This window comes from Pistacia vera, unplaced genomic scaffold, assembly GCF_008641045.1.
Source record: "Pistacia vera cultivar Batoury unplaced genomic scaffold, PisVer_v2 Contig560, whole genome shotgun sequence".
In the NCBI taxonomy this organism is placed as follows: Eukaryota; Viridiplantae; Streptophyta; class Magnoliopsida; order Sapindales; family Anacardiaceae; genus Pistacia; species Pistacia vera.
In genome coordinates, this window is record NW_022196402.1 from 258,417 (window position 1) to 281,924 (window position 23,508).

The 23,508-nt window shown below is 37.7% G+C and overlaps 1 protein-coding gene across 1 annotated transcript in view; it reads right to left on the reverse strand.

The window, feature by feature from the left end:
- Positions 1–16,635, reverse strand: part of LOC116108267 (protein SHOOT GRAVITROPISM 6-like) — a 41,553-nt gene extending 24,918 nt beyond the window's left edge. Inside the window, 21 exon segments of the mRNA XM_031394521.1 lie at positions 1,279–1,338; positions 1,922–1,996; positions 7,639–7,685; positions 7,688–7,705; positions 7,708–7,734; positions 8,008–8,048; positions 8,209–8,321; positions 9,900–10,022; positions 10,121–10,220; positions 10,303–10,370; positions 10,564–10,641; positions 10,792–10,881; positions 12,035–12,140; positions 12,534–12,637; positions 13,067–13,130; positions 13,217–13,295; positions 13,448–13,543; positions 13,659–13,749; positions 14,869–14,940; positions 16,471–16,520; positions 16,608–16,635. Coding sequence (XP_031250381.1) covers positions 1,279–1,338; positions 1,922–1,996; positions 7,639–7,685; positions 7,688–7,705; positions 7,708–7,734; positions 8,008–8,048; positions 8,209–8,321; positions 9,900–10,022; positions 10,121–10,220; positions 10,303–10,370; positions 10,564–10,641; positions 10,792–10,881; positions 12,035–12,140; positions 12,534–12,637; positions 13,067–13,130; positions 13,217–13,295; positions 13,448–13,543; positions 13,659–13,749; positions 14,869–14,940; positions 16,471–16,520; positions 16,608–16,635 — 1,530 coding nt within the window.
- Between the last annotated feature and the right edge of the window lie 6,873 nt (positions 16,636–23,508).

Below are 23,508 nucleotides of genomic sequence, written 5' to 3' on the forward strand. Positions count from 1 at the left end.
ATACCAAGCCGCTCGGCATATTGCTTCTAATCCCGTATTTCATGAACGAACTAAGCACATTGAAATTGACTGTCATTTCTTTCGTGAGAAAATACTTAAGGTTTAATTTCTACAGGATATGTGAAGACTGGAGAGCAACTAGAGATGTTTTCACTAAAGCTTTGAATGGGGTTCGGATTGATTATATTTGAAACAAGCTGGCATGATTAACATCTATGCTCCATTTGAGGGGATATTATAGATTGTTGAGATAATCATGCAATCTTACAGATATTGCATGATTAATGAATAATCTATATTATGGAGTATTAGGATTGTAATCAATACATAATAGGAACAAATTGTAAAATAGGAAGTTAGATTTTTTATTTCCTAGATTAGATTATTTATTTCCTATTAGTTCTTATTTTCCTATATATTGATGTTAATTTGTCAATGCATACATAAGAAAATTACAATCAGTTCTCTGTTTATAACAAATTCTATAACAAAACATTTATTTCACAAGTACAAGGATGAGGGCAAAAGAGAGATGATTGAAATAAATTGCTTCATGCATAGCATCATAGACTATATCTTTTTAATTAAACAAAAAAGTATTGAAGTAAATAAAGCAATGATATTATTAGCAATTGCAGCATCAGCAGTAGTAGTAGAAAAATAGAAGTTTATCCCAGATTTCAACATGTGGCGACTAAATGACAACTGCTTATAAATCCACTCTTCTGGGTGGATTCAGCTGTTACTTCCCTTTCAGATTGCCCAAAGATAATTTTTCTTATATCATCTAAAATAATGTTCACATTATTCTCTGATCGTATATATTATCTTCATAGTTTTATTAGTTTTATACTCTAAGTTTAGTTTTTGGAAGGAGAATGTTTTAGTCAGTTTTCGTTTGGCCATGTTTTGGGCATCACTAGTGACATGTCTATTGATCTTCTTGCTTTGTCAGGCTTGTCCTTTTACAGTTTGTCAAGCACCTTTATGTTAATGCATTTTTTCATACCACTAAACGAGAAATAACAGATCCTAGTTTCATCTGGATCTGTTAAATTTTTTCAAGGAAATTGAATATAAATAAAAATTACCAACTTTGTGCATTTACATAATCATTGTTGTCTGGCGGGCACATACTCCAAATACCATATAGTTTCTCAATATCTATAAAACCAACATAAGTGCCTGTGCTCAATAGAAAACACCATTGCAAACATGAACTTCAATTTCTAATGAATTTTTTTACCAAATACATGAAAGAAAAAAAAAATGGTTTACCTCATCTTGCCAAAATAAGTTAATGTTCTTCGGGAAGAGAGGTGCCAAATAATAGAGGACCTGCAAGTACACAAAGGGGTTCCTCTTGTTATTCAAATATAATCTATCCATTCCAGTAACTGTTATATGGAGCTTCATTATTTCCTCAACCTGGTATGTGGAGCTTCATAATGAAACATAATCAAATATTTTGGACAATTTTGGTTTAATTTAAACATTCTGATGGCTGCACATTAACCACAGAAAACACAGTGGATCTAAAATCCCTTTATCTTTGGCTTTACATGCCCTCTTAATTCCTTATTAGCCTTTTCCATCTTTCTTTTCAAGTTACCTCAGCAAGAAACTGCAAAAACACATTACTCACTTGCAGTATAGAAATGAAGGAAGGAGGAACAAGAGAACTCAAACCTCTTTGTCCGTATTCATAAGAGAAGAGAAAAGCCCGATATAATTCAGAAATCTGAAACCTAATAAATATTCAAAACAAACCCCTCTCTTCCATTATCTGATAATTTTGTAAAACATGGTGATAGCGCACCTCTTAGATTTATCTTTTACATACATCAATGCCCAGCAATATCGACATTACATTTAAGTCTTGTAATAACTACCTATAATAATCAAACTAAGAGAAGCTTACCGTCAAAATATGAGTTGCCAGTTGCTCCCTTGCTAGAGGATCATGCAAAACCACCACCAATCGGGCAAACAACTCCTGAAAACACCATGCACGTAGATGATTGACAAGAAAGTGAAATATAGATGATTGACAATAATTTCATGCGGTTGATAAGTGTTACAGATGTACATGACTTCCTAGATGATAGAGATCACATTAAAATCCTTGATTATAGGGATCACTTCTATCCTAATTTAGATTGATCACCTACCTAGTTTAGAACACTACAAGTGTATATAAATATGTATCCTTTTAAGTTAATAATGAGAAGTGCGAATATTCATTACGTTTATTTTCCATGGTATCAGAGCCTTAAAAGATAATTAGGGTTTGGGTCTTAAATTTGGGAAATTAGGGTTTAGGTTTCAAAATTGGAAAATTAGGATTTGGGTTTCAAATTGGGAAAACCTGTTTAGGTTGGGAGTTGTTCAACACCGCCACCCAAGGGAGATTCAGACGCCTCCGATCGGCAAAACCCTAAGTTTTGGCCTTCAGAATCACCGCGCGTGAGCTCCACGCGCCACCCGAAACTTTGGTGAACAGTAACACGGGCCGGCGCGTGAGAGCGCGTGCAAAGTTGACTTCTCCTCCGATTCTCTTCGTCTGCTTCGTCGGTACTTTTACAGCACATTTTCGTGCTGAATTGGGTAATCTCTTACTGGTTCATTGTTGTTCTTTGTTTGGATATTTTTGAGGACTTAGTTGTGATCTTTCGGCACTTTGTTTTCGTTTGGTTATTGGTTTTTTGCTTGTTGTGGCCTCTGGTTGGTGGTGACTGTTGATTGATTTGGTGTGTCACTGAAATTTAGTTAGTTTGCTTTGTTTTAACCGTTTGGTGGTGTGCATTGGGGATTAACATCTGTTTAAGACATGTCTGATACAAAGCCAGTGATGGAAATGATACCGACGATGTCAAAAATTACAGAACATAAGCTCATTGGTATAACTAATTACCATGATTGGCGTAAAACTATTATACTGTATTTGCGGAGTATTGATAAAGATGATCATATGACTGATGATCCACCTGAGGATGATTCGAAAAAGACATGGCTCCGGGATGATGCTCGGTTGATTCTACAAATACGGAACTCTATTGACGGTGAGGTACTTGGCCTAATTAATCATTGTGAGTTTATTCAAGAACTGATGGATTATTAGAGTTTCTGTATTCTGGAAAAGGAATGTTTCTCATATTTATGAAGTGTGTAAGGCATTCTACCATGCAGAGAAATAAGATAAGTCTTACAGCTTATTTATGGAGGTTAAGAAGACTTATGAAGTGTTGAGCATGTTGTTACCCTTCAGTGCTGATGTCAAAGTTCAACAAAAACAACAGGAGCAAATGGCAGTCAGAGTTTTCTTGCAGGTCTTCCTTCTGAATTTGAGACTGCTAAATCTCGAGTTCTAGCCAGTCCAAAGATCTCTTCATTGCAGGATGTCTTTAGTAGGGTACTTCGCACAGAGGTACCCCACGGTTCAGTTTAGTAGTGTTCCGCGCAGTCAAAAGAATGACTATGAATCTGGGCGATCAAAATTTGGAAGTGGCAACAAAGGAGGAGGGTCAAATAGTAATATGGGAGGAATTGTGTGTCACTATTGCCATAAGCCAGGACACATGAAGCGTGATTGTAGAAAGAGTCAGAACAGAAATAGAGAAATCCCTCTGCCATGTTGCATCCACCAATGATACTTCGGATCAGTCAGTTCTTATCTCTACAGATGAATTTGCCAAGTTTTCATTGTACCAGGAATCATTAAAGGCTTCACCTACTCCTGTCATGGCTATGGCTGACTCAGGTAAGTCAAATACATGTCTCTTTCCTCATCCTCCAAATTCGTCATTGACTCTGGTGCAACAGATCATGTCAGGTAATCCCAGTCTTTTGTACTTATCAATCAAAAACTTTCAAATGTGACTTTAGCAGATGGGTCACCATCCTACATTCTGGGTCTGGCACAGTTACCCTTATCCACAGCTTCCCTTGTCACATGTCTTACATTTACCAGATTTTTCTTCAATTTGATTTCTGTTAACCAACTTACTCGTGCTTTTAACTGTTGTGTTATTTTCTCGATTATTGCTTGTTTCAAGATCTTACGACGAGAAGATTATTGGTAAAGGACATGAATCTAGAGGTTTTACATTCTCGACAGACCAAAATCTACACCTGTCGTTTGTTAGTGGTGCATCCCCGTTTCAAGCACATTGTCTTTTGAGCCATCCATCTCTCCTTCACTGAAGAGATTAGTCCTCAGTTTAATAAAGTGTCTACATTAGAGTGTGAGTCATGTAGTTTGCTAAACATCATCGCTGCAATTTTAATCCAGAGTCAATGAAAGAGTTAATTCTCCCTTTGAGTTAGTTCACTTGATGTTTGGGGTCCCTGTCCAGTTCTGTCTAAAATGGTTTTAGATATTTTGTTACATTTGTGGGCGATTACTTCGTATGACTTGGTTATTCTTTATGAAAAATGTTCTGATTTGTTTCTTATTTCTGTGCTTTTTGTACTGAGATTAAAACCAATTCAATGTTCTATTCATACATTGCGCGGTGATAATGCAAAAGATATTTGTCAGTTCTTTTCAAAATTACAGACCAGAATGGCATTCTTCATCAAACTTCATGTGTTAATACTCCATCTCAAAACGGAATAGCAGAACGGAAAAACAGACATCTTCTTGAAACTGTCAGGCCTATTATTCCAAATTAATGTTCCTAAACCATTCTGGGCTGATGCCGTTTCCACAGCCTGTTTTTTGATTAACCGCATGCCGTCTTCTGTCCTTCATGGTGAGACCCGTACAGTATTCTTTTTCCTCACAAAGCATTATTTCCTCTTGAACCTAGGGTATTTGTAGCACTTGCTTTGTTCGGGATGTTCAACCATCAGTCACTAAATTAGATCCCAAGTCATTAAAATGTGTCTTTCTTGGTTATTCTCGACTTCATAAAGGATATCGGTGTTATTGTCTAATCTAATAAGTATCTTGTTTCCATTGATGTTACCTTTTAGAAGAACACCCATACTTTCCCTCTTTCTGCCGATCGCCCGAAGGATGATGTAATGATGATTTGTTAGTTATACCTTCACTTTCCCTGCACAATATCTGAATCAGCATCTGTCTCTGACCATGTCACTATTCCTACGCTTCCTACATCGGCTCCTATCTCTGATCCTGCTTCTGCTCCTGTCAAAGTTTACTCCGTCGTCCACTCCTCTGTTTCAGTCCGGCACCAACTCTTCGTCATCCGATCCAGTTTCAAGTGATGATCTCCTATTGCATTGCGAAAAGGTAAACGACAATATACTTATCTGTTCTTCTTTGTGTTCTTATGATCATTTGTCACATTCATCATGTTCCTTTATTGCTTCCCTTGATTCTATTGCTATCCCTAAAACTGTTCATGAAGCCCTTCTCATCCTGGTTGGCGTAAATGCAATGATAGAGGAAATGAATGTTAGAGACAATGGTACTTGGAATTGGTAGATTTACCTTCAGGGAAACAGGCAATTGGATGCAAAGAGGGTTTACAGTTAAGTTAATCCAGATGGGTCAGTTGCTCGACTAAAGCTTGTCTAGTTGCTAAAGGATATGCTCAGACTTACGGAGTTGATTATTCTGATACTTTTTCCTCTGTGGCTAAGTTTACCTCTATTTAGCTGTTTATCTCTATAGCAGCTACTTATGATTGGCCTTTGCATCAGCTAGACACAAGAATGCTTTTCTTCACGGCGATCTTCAGGAAGAGGTATATATGGAGCAACCTCCTGGGTTGTTGCTCAGGGGGAGTATGGGAAAGTATGTTATCTTCGCAACTCTGTATGGTTTAAAACAGAGTCCTCGTGCTTGGTTTGGAAAGTTTAGTCAGGCTGTTGAGAGATTTGGTAGCTGAAATGTAAAACTAAACCATTTGTTTTACAAACGGTCTGAAACTGGCATTATTCTTCTAGTTGTGTATGTGGATGATATTGTTATTACTGGGAGTGACAGTGTGGGCATCATCTCTTAAGTCTTTCTCCATACCTAGTTTACACAAAAGATCTAGGGATATTGAAGTATTTCTTGGGGGTTGAAGTTACAAGGAGAAACGAGGTATGTACCTCTCTCAGAGGAAAATGTGCTCGACTTATAATTGAGACAGGGAATTGGAGGCAAAGTCATGTAGGTTCCGATGGTTCCTAATGTGCAGCTTACGAAAGATGGTGAACTATTTGGAGATCCTGAGAAATATAGAAGATTGGTGGGAAGTTGACATATTCTTACGGTGACTCGTCAGATATGCATATTCGTAAGTGTTGTCAGTAAGTTTATGGCCTCCCCAACACATCATGGTCGACCTTGAGCAGATCTTGTGTTATTTGAAAAGAGCCCCTGGACGCGGTTTATTATATGCCAATCATAGTCACTTCATATTGAATGTTTCTCAGATGCAAATTGGGCAGGTTCCAAGGTAGATAGAAGATCCACATCAGGCTATTGTGTCTTTGTCGGAGGAAATTTATATCATGGAAGAACAAGAAGCAGAATGTTATGTCACGATCAAGTGCAGAGTCGAAATATAGGCTATGGCACAAGCTATTTGTGAAATAATGTGGATATATCAGTTACTGACTGAATAGGCCTTGAAACTTCAGTACCAGCGAAATTATGGTGTGATAACCAAGCGGCTCTTCATATTGCGATCTAATCCAGTGTTCCATGAACGAACAAAACACATTGAGATCGATTGCCATTTCGTCCGTGAGAAACTACAAGGTCGGATTTCCACTGGGTATGTAAAGACTAGAGAACAATTAGGAGATATCTTCACAAAGGCTCTAAATGAGATTCGAGTTGATTATCTTTGTAACAAGCTGGGTATGATTGAATCTATACTCTAACTTGAAGGGGGTGTTCAAATGTACATGACTTCCTAGATGATAGGGATCACATTAAAATCCTTGATATAGGGATCACTTCTATCCTAATTAGATTGATCACCTACCTAGTTAGAACACTACAAGTGTATATAAATATGTATCCTTTTAAGCTAATAATGAAAAGTGTGAAATTCATTACGTTTATTTACAATAAGAAAGTGAAATATGAATATGTCATTAAGAGATATTGTCCACTGTGGGAGTAGCCTATACAAATTGTTTTTTAAAAGCCTAAAAAAAATTGTTTTAAAGCTTCACACAAGCTTCCTTCACCCAAGATGTCTCTATTTGTAAAGGTTGACTAAGGCTTATAAATTCACTCAAGCCCTCATTTGTTGGCAATGTGGGATGTGATAAACTCACCACTTATGGATCACATCCTTGTGAGGTCGCCACACCCTACCATTGGGTCACGATCATCTAACACAACCCACTCTATACCAATTATAACAACCTGGTTCAACTATGCAGATATTCTCCGCTTTGCACCTTAGCCCGCATGGATTATTTTTAAGATTACAAGCAAGCGTCCTTCACCCAAAATGCGTGTACTTGGTGATTGAGACCTAGGCTTATAAACTGACCTAGGCTTCATTCACTAGCGATGTGGATGTGGGAAACTCTCCATCTATGGATCTGGAGTCCTCCATGCTCACAAGACGTCACACCATGATGTGAGATGTGACAATCATAGACATTAAAAAAAAATTCTATTTTGTGTTGACTTTTTATAAGGGGCATATGATGTTCTACCTCAGGATTTGGAATATCAGCACGATCTTTGCACTCATCTAGCAGGCATTGCTATAAGATCTATGTTACATAATTCTGAGATGCATCTGCAAACCGAAAAAGCACATACATAAACAAAATAATAAGGCCAAATCCAATTCACTTTCCAATAAAACTTGTTCACATGATCAAACACACAAATAGCCAAACAACAAGATACGACAAAATTGAGGATAAAAGCAAACCCCGTATAATAACTAAGCACGCAAGAAAGAGAGTCAATATCTGAGAACTAACATTTATTTTCTTGCTCCTATAAAAAAAATTAAAAAAAAATATTTGCTTGCACAATTAAGAAAATAAAAATAGTTGACACAAAACATCTTACAGTAGCAGATGCACCAGTGTAAACCCGTGGAATGATCATCTTAGTAGAAAAGGCCAAAGAATGGTGGCATAAAGTTTTAGATATCAAACGAGATGATTTTATGAGTGAAAAGTTAAGGGTTTCGGTAAGCATGGTGAACGTGCTTGAAACATGGAGACTGCTCTCACCAATGGGAATAAAGTAACCAATAGATTATAATGAATGTAAAAAAACAATTGAGGTCTACCTCCATCTCAGGAATTGTGAAAGTTATTAAAAGAAGGCCTTTTTCACATATTGCTCTTAGCTCTGTTGGACCAAATATCCCTAACTTCACCTGGAAAAACAAATACTTAGCATTAAATTGCAATATTTTATCAAAAATGAATGGATTTTAAGTACTTATTATAATATTTCAAGGTGATATAGGGCATCCCAACACCAAACTTGACCCTTGAAGAATGATGCACCACAATTAGTTGATTCTCACTGTCATAGTAACATAGTTTCATGCTATTCCTTTGGTAAACGTGATTGCATCATATGGACAGTCAAACGAATGTCTTTGTTCCAACCAATTGATGTAGGACAGATAGGAACGATGCAAAGGACATTATCCTTCTGTTGGAGTCCCACACCGACCAGACACACTCAAGCTTACTGGTTTATAAGAGAAGGTAATTCTCTCATTCAACAAGACCTTATTAAGTGAGGAGTCAAACCCACCTCAAATTCTATTATAGTATCAGAGCTAGACCCAGTTGAACTAAGTGTTTGACTAACAGCTGAGGAGTTAGGGCCAGCAACTATCTCCATCAACAGGCATGACCCAACATATGGGCTTGAGCTTGACCACGAGGGGGAGTTTTGGAGTCTCACACCGACTAGACAGGCTCAAGCCTATTGGTTTAGCAGAGGGAGTAATCCTCATATTCAACAAAGCCTTATTGGGTGAGGAGTCAGGCCCACCTCAAATTCTATCACCTTCCGTATTTTAGGATTGAGTTGTCTTAGTGAAATTAAACTTTTACTTCATTGTTTCAATAGGATTAAAATTATTAGAATTATATTTTGATTAGGATTTAGTTTCTTAAACCCATAAACAAAAGCTTCTATCACAATTGTAAACTTGCTTGGTTTATGAATAAATTTGACTATTATTTTTCTCCCTATTGATTATTTATTCCTCCTCCAATTCTTCTAGTTTTCTCCCCTTTGTTGTTCTTTGATAGGAACCCACTCCAACAACTAACAACTCAAACAATTAGGTTGGGCAATGCGTCCTTCATGGGCTTAGGGAGACCTCTTCTTGGAAAACCGGCTTGGCAAGGGTGGGTGCCCAAGCCCTTTATAACCCAAATGCCCACCCTTTTTCTTTCTAATGTGGGATCCTACCGTTCCACCATGCTTCCGCAACTGACATCCATATCGGTCTCTTTGCCCCTTGGGTGACTATATGGATCCCCTTACCTTGGGCCAGTCCGCCCTTCTTCAAGGTAGCAGCCTAAGACACGGGGCAACCTGCCACGCCTGCACTGTCACGTAGGCGCAAGATCATACTCTAATACCAATTGATAGAAACCCACTCCAACAACTTACAACTCAAACAATTGGTCTGGGCAATGGGTCTTTCATGGGCTTGGGTAGAACTCTCCTTGAAAAACCGGCTTACCAAAAGAGGGTCCCCAAGCTCTTTATTACCCACATGCTCACCCTTTTCCTTTCCAATGAGGGAACCTAACATTCTCCCAAATCTATCCTTCTTTATTTTCTTCCAATTTCTCTGTTCTTTCTCTCTGTCTTCTTCCACTTCCCTATCACTATCACTAACTCCAACCCATGCGTATAATCTCTTTCACCCTACTAAAGTTGGATGTAAGCCTTCAATAGTTTTTACAGCGAAAACAAACCCTACCTTAGAGCTCTCATGGTCATGTTGATCCTGATCTGACAAAGCACAATGGCGTACAAGATATTCAACAAACAACTCCCCAGAAGGACCAACCAAATAGCAATGTGAAGCCATGACCACGATCAACTGCCAACAAAGCAAGGATTACAAAATTGAGAAGAAAGAGGGAGTGCCTCACGAACAATTTAAGAAATATAAAGACTGACCAGTCCATAATCACATACCTCAGAAAGAGCCTTTCGAACACCTAAATTTTGTTCATCAAGTAAGGACTTTACTGCATCAACAAGTAAAGGTCGTTTACTATGCCAAGCTTCAGACGACCTCCAAATGGAAATGCAAGTAAGTCAGGTCATGTAATCAAACAGAGAATAATGATTATTGACAGACCAGATAGGGAAAATACCTTGGCAAGAGGTGCTTTAGAACACAAAGTGCACCGAAAGTCAAAGGTTCTTCCTTTAGCCGGCATTTCTGGTAGCACAACATGTAGAAGCATAATAGGCAATACACCAAATAACTAGGTCATATTTTTATAACAAGAAACAGAAAGCCTCCAAAATTTTTAATTATTCAGACAAAAAAAATAACGATGATTAACATCGTGCTTGCAAGAAATGACACTGCTCTTAAAGTGTAACCAAGCTACCCTAGAAACCATACTCACATTCAGAAGGAACAAAAATAAATCATCAGGGTACACCAAGCCAACAGTCAGAAAACAACGCTGAACTTCATTATATGCCTGCAACACACAAAGATATAATAAAGTAGAAAGAAAAAACCTGACAAGAGAGGTGCAAAAGAGATCTTGAGGCAGATATAAAAAATAGAATTTGTAATATTCAAATGATGAAAATTTACATAAAGACTGGCACCAACTAGTGGAACTTACCTTTAGTCCCACTGGAAAAGATGAACGCTCTTTACAGTCATTATAAATGCAAACCACAGGAAGCAGTGTTGATAAAATAACTGTAAGGTCCTGTGAATTAATATATGATCTATAAGAACAGAGGCTAGAAATTAATTGTGTATCTATATTTCCAAATTCAAATAAAACTTGTAAAATGAAATTTTTTTAACTTTAAAAAAGAAAACCAGAAATGGAAGTAAATTAGCCATAGAAAAAGAAAAGAGGAACATGGTACTCTAAGCATTCACATAAAATGACTACTTTAGTTGAACAATCAACCTTTTAGCTTGGATTCCAGAGAAATAACAAAGCTTTACTATATTTTCTTCTCTTATCAATTTTCAGCGCTAATTTCTAAAATAAAAAATAAAAAAAGAAGAAGAAGAAATTAAGATACACCACTTAATGGATTTCTTGTTGTCTACAATCCCAAAACCCATCTCAGTAAGAAACAACACTTCAATTTCAATCCCCTTACCCCTGAAGAAGGCGAACTCAGATATTTATTGTTACTTTTTAATGTTTCTTCATGATCTGATTGCCATTCTTCCTTTTTGGTTGTCTCTGAAAGACTTAACGTCCTCCTTTCTCTTACCTATTTTCATACTATGAATATAGTCTGTTTGTGTCATAAAATTGCACCTTGCTTACAATGATCTCACAGCCACCAAACCATTTAACTCATGCTTTTTCTCCAAGAGTTCTTTATCAACCACAGAAATGTTCCTTTTTTCCTTTCTAATTTACTTTGTTATTTATTGACCAATAATTTTAAATACACAAAAATAGAAAATTATATGCAACATACAGAATTATCTCAACGCTAACAAGAATGAAAGAGACAGACTGATAAGCAATTTTGCTGTTTGGATGTAGCCTTATCTTGTCAATTTGTAGATAATCACACATAAGCTTTGATTTATCAGTACAGAGTATGTCAAATTTTAGAAGATGGAACTTCCACTGACTGGCTAAACAAACACCAATGATCTGATGAAAACAAAACATGATTTCATATAAATCAAAATGAGAAATTAAGAAAATGAACTCAATCTTCCTCCACAGTACATTAATAAAACATTGTCGTTTGTCTTCACAACACAAACAAATTTGACTTATAGAAGTTAAACTTAATTAGCAACTGCAAAAAAAAATAATGATGATGATGATAATTAAAACTAAAACAAATATTACTTGGGATGATTGAAAACATATGCAGTACCTCAAAATCAAGCAAGGGAGGACCTGTTTCTGAAAGTAATGATGCATTTAACAGATTGTGGAGACTGCTTGTTGCGAGAAGTGCAGTATCTTGATCTCTTTTATACCTATTAACAGACAATAAAAAATGAAATGTAAACTGCAAGTCTCTATTTGATGCTCATGACTAAGACAACATATGATGGCTGTGCATGTTTGTTGTGTTTGAAAAAAAAAAAAATTGGATAATAGTAATTCAACAATACCATTATAGATAACAGTAGCACTCAAAACACAGAACACATAAATCCATGGAACAATAAAGCATCTGGTTTGAACCACTTGAGATTATATAATATAATATGACATACAGATGGTCCAGAGGAAGTGGAGCCCCTAGCCTCTTGGTTAAAACCAAAGTCCTTAGCCACTCAACCCAACCCTTAGGGTTAGATAACATGTATATGCAGTGCAACATCTTAGTGTCTAGTTTGAAACACTGGAGATAAAATTAATCTTACAATTCCAATATAGTGGGAACAAGTCTTGGCAAAGCACCCTTTAATTGAGTCCGCGCAATAAGACCAACCATTTGACCCAGCGCATCCACAGTTAATGTGCGAACCTATTACAAATAAGAATTAAGTTAACAAGAAGCAAAAATTTACTTCAAATGCAAGAAATTAATAATAATAATGTTCTTCACTTTTTGACTTTTTTTATTTACTTCAATTCTTTTTACTCCAAACATGTATACAATGAGCAGCACCATTCATATAATATGCAATTCCATCCAGAGTACAGACTGGAAGAAGCAAGATGTTACTTATTAAATTCCAGTTATTTTCTGCCAACAATCTTAGCAATCACATAAAGAAGTCCTAAGAAACCCATAACATCATATATTTAGTCTAGTTTAAAAAACAATCCGAGGAAAGATAAATGAACGAACAAATGATGGAAAAACATCCAATAACAATATAATTGTAGTAAAGCAAAAAATGATAAAGAAAAGGACACATAAAAGAAAGGACAAAAAAAAATTCAAGCAAACCTTAAAATCCCGTGATGTTGCCCAAGCTCTCAATAAAAGCTCAAAAGCAGAATTCAGAAATGACCTGCACCACATGAAATATTAATTAGATTTATGTGATTGTAATATGGGGCACTTGAGAAGTAAAACAAAACCAAATATTGAGCTCACATGATATCACCATCCAGAACGGAATGTGAAGGGAAATCAAGACTATATTGCCAAGCAGCCTGACACCAACATTTAAATGCTGGAAAACCACAACATTATGTCACCGAAAATGAGAGTTAGGTTTGCTAACTGAATTGAACCAGCTTTCATGCTCAGGCTGACCCGATATGTAATCACACCTATATCAAATTGCAAATGTCCAACAATGGAGGGAAAAATCATTCAACATACCATTTGCGAATATTGGCCGGTGGACATCCCGCACATTTCCAAGTACGGGTAGAACTCGTGACAGCACACCTTTCAGTCGTGGAGTGAACTGTAAAGCTTCAATTGAATTAAAAAATACAAATGACCATTTAGTTTTAGCAAACAAAGAGAGCATAGAAAAAAAATCCAAGCTAAAGACAAAACATGAAGAAAAGGGAGGTCAGATGATAACCATCAGCAGAAGCAAAGTCTGCAAGTATTTGAACCATAGCTGGCAAAGCTGAATTTGCCCCAGAAAAATAGAGAAATATTTCTTCCATCATCTGCCAAAAGCAGGAGCAATTAAGAGAAAGATAGAGAGATTCAACAAAAGCAGTAGAAAGAATGACCAAGCCAATGCTTAATGTCATGATGTTAAGAATGTCAAATAAAGAATACATTAAGAAAGTGAACATTCCAAAAGTTATAAGCCATTTTACAGAATCAGAAGACACTAATTCAAGCAACAATTTCATTGTAAATAAATGAAAATTCAGTATCACTTCCTTCCCAAAATCACACTCTTAGTAGCTATCCAGTTTTTGACAAAGATGGTGAGTATAATAAATCCAACACATTCATAAAAAAAATACATTATCAGATGCCAATAGAACTATTAAACACTAAACAAACCATACTACCATTTAGCTTTATCAAATTATACCATCAATTGCTCACCCTGGAGTTGAAATAATATGATAATATGATTTCAAATTCAACTATTCATTCATAAAATGGGAAGATAATGGTATGCTGCAGACAGCGGCAAAGCCATATGAAGTTCAGTGTGGCCAAACTTAAACCAATCCTTTTCCTAGTTCTTGGTGGCACAAATATGCCTTAGAGAGTTGATCCACTGCTACCCCACACATCTTTTCTTATAACAAATGAATTTTGTCTTGTAAGAGTAGCAACCAATTCATGTTTTTTCTTTCTTAAACTTATCTACACTTTTATTGTTAAATTCTCTGTTAGAGCTCTTTACTTATCAATTTATCTTCTCTTTCTTAGTGTATCTCTTCTTGTCTTACTCTCATGGTGTCCCTCTACTCTCCAGTTGAATACTTTCTAATTTGCTCTTAAATTTGAAAATTTTACTTCACAGTATCAACTGTTTTACTTTTTTATCAGTTATGTGATTCATGATAATATATTCTAGCATGCATTCAGTTTTTTTGAATTAAAAAAGAGAAGTGATCTGGAAGGAAAAATGGCAGGAAATAAAGGACATTTCCTCATTCTAAGATAACATATATCTGAAGAGACACAAACCAGTAAAGAGCCACCTCAAGTCGTCCTTAGGTACCAGGGCATGCAGAGTAACTTGGCAAGGGTTATATTTATATATACTAAGCTATTATAAGAAAAAAAGAAAAAAGAAAAAAGCAAAGGCAAATACTTACAAGGTCAGGCAAATGTGAGCCTATCGCAACAAGTAGCCCAGAAGCAGCTCTTTGCCAATCAGCATTTAGTTCCTACATCAATGAAAAGTCAAATGAATTAAAACAAGGTGATCCATAAATAGATTGGTTAAGCGCTGCAAGATGCACATAAAATCAGATAAACATGACAAATAAAATCCCAAAGTAAAAGCTGGGGTGCCAGACAGTAATTCAATACTAGAACATCACTTACCACTGTTCAGAGGATGAAAACCAATAAACTGAACCCAAGAAAGAGACTCTTGCAGGCTAAAACAATTAAAATTTCAACTTCAACCAAACAGCAGAAGTAAGTTGGTCAAACCAATTTCTGTATATAACAATGAATAACTTTTAACCATTACATCAGTCTTATTTCAAGTAAAAAATTTTGTTAGTTCATTCTACTTTGTATTTTTAACAACGAACATCCTTCATTTCAAATTTTTTTCTTCAAATCCCAAAATCTATTATAAGTTTGCCCTTTTTCTCTCTTCAGATTGAATATAGAATACATCAACAAAGCAACCACTATACTTTATGATTTCCAAATTATTCCCTCTTTTAACTAAATTATCTTCATCTATTCAAATAGTAGTATTAATCGATGCCACATTTTTTTAATTAATATGGCCAATTTTTTGCATTTCAAACCTATAGTATTTTGATGTTCCAATTATTTTCTGGTAAGTTGGCCCCACTGAAACAAAAATGTGGCTCCATCACTGCCCTTAACCTGTACATAAGCTGTTAATCAAATGCAGCAAGGCCACTCCACCGATACCAAATTTGGACAGCTCATAGAACATGTCCAAAGAATGCAATGTCGAATAAAGGGATTTCAGCCTCCCTCATCAAAAACAGTTAGTTTTCAATTAAGATGGCACAGCTTGATCCTCACAAGTTGCATTAAAGCCAAGGTAATGTAAGACATCCTCAATGCGACATCCAACAATTAAGTTCAAATTTTGGAATTTCATGTTGGAGGATGGATTTTGGCATGATGCAACAAGGCCTCTCTGCTCAAGTGAACGGCACTTAGAAGTTAGAACACGGCTGAAGAATGCAGTGTCAAATGCCATAAAAAGCTTTAGCCTCCATCATCGGTCACCAATCAGTTTTCAATTGAGAGAGAAAAGGTCAATCCTAAAATAGTCAACAATGGCATAGTTTGCATGGCCATATCCATTTAAAATATCTACTTTTCTCTCAATCTAATAATTATCTCCTCTATTAACTAATTTAGCCTTCAAAAGTCTTAGCATCTAAAATTGCTAAAAAGGAAGTGTAATGAGGTCAAACAAGAACAACATAGTAACTGATTTATTCACAAAGTGCAGTCCAAAATTAATAAAGAAGGTTATAAATCTCCCACCAATTGAAACTTATAAGAATGTAAAATCTTAGTAAACTAACAATCAAGAACTTACCCAAAAAAAAAAAACATTGGAAATAATTAAAACCCTCTAGATATAGTCTATGACTAGAGCATACACATACTAAAGCAAGAAAGCATGTTATTGCTTGGAAGAGATCATTAAATGTAACAAAGTATGAAATGATGAAAAAGAGTAAGTAAAGAACCTTGGACGAGATGATCTCAGCAGTGGCAATCTNTGATGCAGATGTACATACTGTAATTATAGATAAATTTATAAAAGCTGGTAAATGTCATAGAGCCATTAGATTGTTTAGAAGAGCCATAGTAGAGAACTACCCACTAGATGTGGTATCATATGCAGTTGCCATTTGTGGACTTCTCATGGGTGGGAGGATTGGAGAAGCATATACCTTGTATAGTCAGATGAAAGAGATTGGTTTATCTCCTAATGCTCACATTTATAATGTAATGCTTTCTAGTTTTTGTAGGGAAAGAGATATTAAAATGGTCAAAGAATTGTTACAAGAAATCATCAAGGCAAGAATTGAGCTAAACTATAGGACTTTCATGAGGGTAACTAGTTTTATATTTCAATTTCGTTCGTCTTCTTCAACCTTAAATCAGTTAATAAAAATTTGGAATATTGGATTGATTCTGATAGATCACATGCAATGCAAGTCTACAATAGGCAAAGGAAGCATAGCAGAGGATCACAAGCTGGGCTGGCAAAACAGTACAGGACAAATGGCAACAGGATAGAGGACAGTCAGCATAAGACAAATGGCAATATGGGAGAGGAGCAGTACAACATTCTGTTATTGGACTACTAGACAGATGGCAATATGGGAGAGGAGCAGTACAACATTCTGTTATTGGACTACTAGACAGATGGCAATATGGGAGAGGAGTAGTACAACATTCTGTTATTGGACTACTAGACAGATAGCAATATGGGAGAGGAGCAGTACAACATTCTGTTATTGGACTACTAGACAGATGGCAATATGGGAGAGGAGTAGTACAACATTCTGTTATTGGACTACTAGACAGATAGCAATATGGGAGAGGAGCAGTACAACATTCTGTTATTGGACTACTAGATAGATGGCAATATGGGAGAGGAGCAATACAACATTCTATTATACTGGGCATTACAAAAAGAGAGCAGATCTAAGAAAAGGGGGAGGAGAGGACAAGGAATTTTGGAAGGCAGCTAGCCCTCGAAGCACAGCAGTGTTATCTTTTGTTCTTTGAATTTGTTTGAGTATTTTGAGTTCTTGATTTTGAGTACGTTGTAAGCTTTTATTCTGGTTTTTGTTTGCATTTCCAAAAGTGTAATACACAGTCTGAATCATTCCAATACAAGCTTCAGTTCTTGAATTTTCTATTACATGTCTCTTTTTTAACTATTACATTTCATTGTTGGGTTTCTTGAGTTGCTGAATCCTATCAATTGCTATCAGAGTGAGGTTGCTCGCTAGGGTATGGTCGGTACTCGAATTGAAAATAGAATGGATGTTGTTGAGAAGGAACTTACTGGGGTGAAGAGAGACATTTCCAAGTTGACAGAAACAGTGGCATCCATAAGGGAAATAATGATGGATGTGCAAAACTGGATGAGGCGTAAGGATGAACAAGATGAAGCTCACCATAGGGCAGAAGAAGAAAGACGACGAAAGGCTGAGGAAGAGACTCATTAGAGGATGGCGGGGCAAGAAGAAGACAACAACTTAGGCACGGGGAACCACCGCGATAAACCACCACCACCACCACCACCACCTCTTCCTTACCACGGAGGCTATCACCACCACGAATGAGGAAACCGACAAAAGTGGGGTGGCAGAAAATTAGAGCTCCTACTTTTTTCCAGCGAAGATCAGTATGGTTGGGTTTTTCATGTGGAAAGGTACTTCGCCCTTAACCAAGTTGTCGACAAGAGCAAGGTCCTCTCCACGGCGTTGTGCATGGAAGGAGAGGCCTTCCATTGGTATCAATGGAACAAATCCAGGACATCAGGACTGACATGTGCTGCGTTCAAGGTAGCTTTCCTGTAGAGATTCAGCGGCGCACAAGAAATCAGCCCACTGGAACTGCTTATGTCGACGAGGTAGATGGGAACTGTGCTGGATTATCGCTGGCGGTTTGAAGAAATTGCGGCAATGACAGTAGGAGAAAGGGAAGATGTGCTTTCTGCAGCGTTTTTGAATGGGTTACGACCTGAGATCAGAGCTGAAGTGAAGCTCCAACAACCAGGAATTTTGGGTCAGCCAAATTCTTTAACTCAAATTTCAGTTCTAGCCCAAAGAGTGGAAGAAAGAAATTCAATCTTGGAAGAGGCCAAAGAAGGGTTGGGCCGATAAGGAAAATTTGGGGGAATTAGTGATGGCCCACGTTTTAACTTAAACCCAACTGGAATGGAAGAACAAAAAAGAGCCCAAACACACATAACCCAAACCCATATAACCCAACCCAGCACCACCCAAACACATTCAATTTACAATACAAAGATTCAGCCCCAAAACACAAATTTCAGGCGTGCTTCCACCGAGAACAACTCCAGTTACGCGTCAACTCCAGTTGACACCTTCAGATCTTCCAACTTTCAACGAGATTTTCCTTTCCGAAGGTTGATAGAATCCGAGATCCAGAGAAACAGAGAAAAGGGGTTATGTTATAGATGTGATGCAAAATTTTCACTTGGGCATAGATGCAGTGAGAAACAGTTTCAGATTGTTTTACTTAAGGGAGAAGATGATGATCCAGAGCTGCAGGAAGAAGAGGAAAAAGAGGAAGTTGCAGCTAAACAAAATCAAAGCCATGTGGAGCTATCCATCAGCTCGGTGGTGGGAATACAGGGGCCAAAAACGATGAAGCTTAAAGGAAGTGTCCACGGTAAGGAATTAATTGTGTTGATTAATAGTGGGGCTTCCCACAATTTCGTTGGTTTGGAGGTAGTGGGTAGGTTGGAATTACCAGTGGTTACGACCCCATCCTTTAGAGTCAGAGTGGGAGATGGTTATCGGGTGACATGTTAAGGGGAATGTAAAGCAGTTCCGCTGGAATTACAAGGAATGGTTGTAGTTCAAGATTTTTTTCCATTTGAAATGGGAAGCGCTGATGTAGTACTCGGGATGGAGTGGTTGGAGACTTTAGGGGAAACAGTAATTAATTGGAAGAAGCAAACTATGCAGTTCAGATCAGGAGAGCGAATGGTACAACTACGAGGGGATCTTTCCTTAAGCAAAACACTAGTGTCTCTGAAGGCCATGATTAAGACTGTATAGAGGGAAGGACAAGGAGTGTTAATCAAGTTTGGGGAGACTCAGAGACAAACGGGAAACAAAGAGAGAATTGACGAAAAATTGGTGGAGGTGCTGGATAAGTTTGGACAGGTGTTCGAACCCTTGGCCGGATTACCACCCATCAGAACTCAAGACCATTCAATTCCATTAGTGCCAGGAACCTAACCCCCAAATCTTCGATCGTATAAATACCCATACTATCAAAAGAATGAGATAGAGTGTATTGTTAAAGAGATGATGGCTTCCGAGATCATCAAACCCAGTGTGAGTCCGTTTTCAAGTCCTGTGCTACTAGTGAAAAAGAAAGATGGTGGATGGAGGTTTTGTGTTGACTACAGGGCCGTGAATAAAATTATAGTACCAGATAAGTTTCCAATTCCAGCAATTGATGAATTGTTTGATGAACTAGGAGGAGCATTGGGATTCTCTAAACTGGACTTGAAGTCAGGTTACCACCAGATACGAGTCCTCCCTAAAGACACCCATAAGACGACATTCCGGACTCACGAAGGACATTATGAATTTTTGGTTATGCCTTTCGGATTAACAAACACACCTTCCACTTTCCAAGCATTGATGAATGAAATTTTCAGGTCGCACTTGCGCAGGTTTATACTTGTTTTCTTCGACGACATACTCGTCTATAGTAAGGGGATGAATGAGCATTCGGGACATTTGGCAACCGTCCTTCAGATTCTACAGGAACATCAGTTGACAGTGAAGAGAAAAAAATGTTTGTTCGGGCAGCGACAGATAGAGTATTTGGGGCATATCATCTTAGCTGAAGGCATAGCCGTTGACCCATCCAAGATAGAGAGCATCATCAAGTGATCGGTACCAAAGAATGTGAGAGCACTCCGAGGGTTTCTCGGTTTAACAGGCTCGGCGTTTTGTCCAAGATTACGGTAAGATCGCAGCACCCCTAACAACTTTACTTAAAAAATTGCTTTCGGATGGAACGAAGCAGCCCAAACCGCGTTCGAAGAGTTGAAGAGGATTATGACTAGCATTCTGGTTCTAGCTATGCCTGATTTTTCCAAAAAGTTTGTGATAGAAACAGATGCTTCGGGTAACGGATTAAAGGCAGTTTTGAGGCATGAAGGACGGCCACTTGCGTACATAAGTAAAGGGTTGTCGATGAAGTCTCAGTTAAAGTCCGTCTATGAATGGGAACTCATGGCCGTGGTGCTAGCCACTCAAAAGTGGCATCATTATCTCCTAAGATAGCAGTTTGTTATCCGAACAGACCAACGAAGTTGCACTTCCTGATTGACCAAAAATTGTTGAGTGAAAGTCAACAGAAATGGGTCATCAAGCTGCTGGGATAGAATTTTGTCATATAGTATCGATCAGGAGCAGAAAATAAGGCTGCTGATGCACTGTCTCGCAGAAAAGAAAAGGCGAAACATAGTGCCATAACCGTGGTTGTTTTGCAGGTATAAAGGACTTAGAAGAAGCTATTCAGAAGGATGAGAAAATGCGTCACATTATTCAACAACTTCTAATTGATCCAAAGGGCCGACCTCCCTTCCAACTGGCGGGCCATCACTTACTCTATTAGGGCAGGTTAGTAGTCCCTAAAATAGGCCCTCACATACAAAACCTTCTACATGAGTTTCATTCTTCACCTATGGGGGGACATTCCGGGTTTTTTAGAACCTATAAATGCATTAGCAATGTGGTTTATTGGGAGGGGATGAGAAAGGATATCAAGAATTTTGTGGAAGCTTGCGTGGTTTGCCAACAAAACAAATACGAGGCCTTGAGTCCTTCGGGATTGTTGCAACCACTACCCATTCCGAATCAAGTTTGGGAGGATATATCTATGGACTTCATTTCAGGGCTTCCGAAGGCCAAAGAGGTAGATACTATCCTAGTGGTGGTCGATCGTCTCTTGAAATATAGCCATTTTGTCACATTGCAACATCCCTACACCGTTAAGGAAGTCGCTAAGGTATTTATTGAGTAGATAGTCCGCCTACATGGGTTTCCACGATCAATCGTTTTTTATCGAGATCGAATCTTTGTGAGTCATTTCTGGGGCGAGTTATTTCGCCAATCGAGGACCCAGCTCCACATGAGTTTTGCCTATCATCCATAAACAGACGGGCAAACAGAGGTGGTAAACCGTTGCTAGGAAACTTATCTTAGGTGCTTTGTCAATGGCCAGCCGCAACAATGGCCGAAATGGATACCTTGGGCAGAATTTTGGTTCAACACCACATTCAGTGTATCGGCAAGTATGTGTCCCTTTAAAGCATTGTATGGCTGTGATCCTCCAACGATATTAAAATACACAGATCATTCCTCCCGAGTTGATGAAGTCCACCACCAACTCCAGGACCGCAACTACATGCTCCAAGACTTAAAGAACAACCTGGTTCAAGCCCAAAATCACATGAAAATGTATGCGGATAAAAAGAGAAGAGAAGTCGATTTTAAGGTAGGGGACTCAGCCTATTTGAAACTTCAACCATACAGGCTACGCTCTCTAGCAAGGCTCCACAATGAAAAGCTTAGCCCACGATTTTATGGTCCATTTGTAATCAAAAACAAAATCAGAGCAGCAGCTTACCAATTAGATCTTCCTCTTTCAGCTCGCATACACGATGTTTTTCATGTGTCTAAATTGAAGAAAGCCATTTTTCCAATTCCCAACAGCCAGCCCCTTCCGAATAACCTCAACGAAAACTTAGTTTTGAATGTGGAAACCCAATCAGTTCTTAAAAAATGAAAACTACTGAATGGGCAATGGGAAGTTTCATTCACTGGAAAGGACTGCCGGAATTCGAGAGCACTTGGGAGGACTTCCACACCCTCAATACTCAATTTTCCTCTTTCCACCTTGAGGACAAGGTGGCTCTTCTTAGGGAGGGTAATGATAGATCACATGCAATGCAGGTCTACAATAAGCAAAGGAAGCATAGCAGAGGATCACAAGCTGGGCTGGCAAAACAGTACAGGACAGATGGCAACAGGACAGAGGACAGTCAGCACAAGACAAATGACAATATGGGAGAGGAGCAGTACAACATTCTGTTATACTGGGCATTACAAAAAGAGAGCAGATCTGAGAAAAGGGGGAGGAGAGGCCAAGGAATTTTGGGAGGCAGCAGGCCCTCGAAGCACAGCAGTGTTATCTTTTGTTCTTTGAATTTGTTTGAGTATTTGGAGTCCTTGATTTTGAGTACGTTGTAAGCTTTTATTCTGGTTTTTGTTTGCATTTCCAAAAGTGTAATACACAGTCTGAATCATTCCAATACAAGCTTCAGTTCTTGAATTTTCTGTTACATTTATCTTTTTTAACTGTTACATTCATTGTTGGGTTTCTTGAGTTGCTGAATCCTATCAGATTCGTGATGAGGCAATTTGTGTTCCATTGTCTGATGGTGTTGACCTTCATGTGAAAAACGTTGATTCCAATCACTCGTTGTTGCAAAGCTGCTTGGAAGACAATCAATTTCTAAACTCTTCTAGCTCTGATGACCTTTCTGATGTGTCTGCTTCCATGGTTGAATTATAGTCAATAAAGAAATAAATCTTTATTTGGAAAGACTCTGCAGTTCCATCCTATGGAACTTGGCATGCCTGCAGATTTTGATGCATGATAAATGTATAATTGATGATTTCTCTTTCATACCACTTCTATTTGAAGTCAGACAATATTTTGCAGTTTTATTCTTTTTCCTGAATCACTTCATTTTTTTTTTTGGATTTTTGTTCAAGGTGCATTCTTAAAGATTTGACCAGCTTATTCTGTGCTTTTATGAATGCTTGTAGATTTAATATGGTTTATTATGGCCTTTATACGGGAGTATTATAGGGTAAAGTCACTTTCACAATTAGAACAATACCCTGGAGACTTTGTTATCTTTTTTTTTTTTTTTTTACGATTTTGAATTAATATGGTGGACCTTCTACCTGGTCAGATTCATTTCT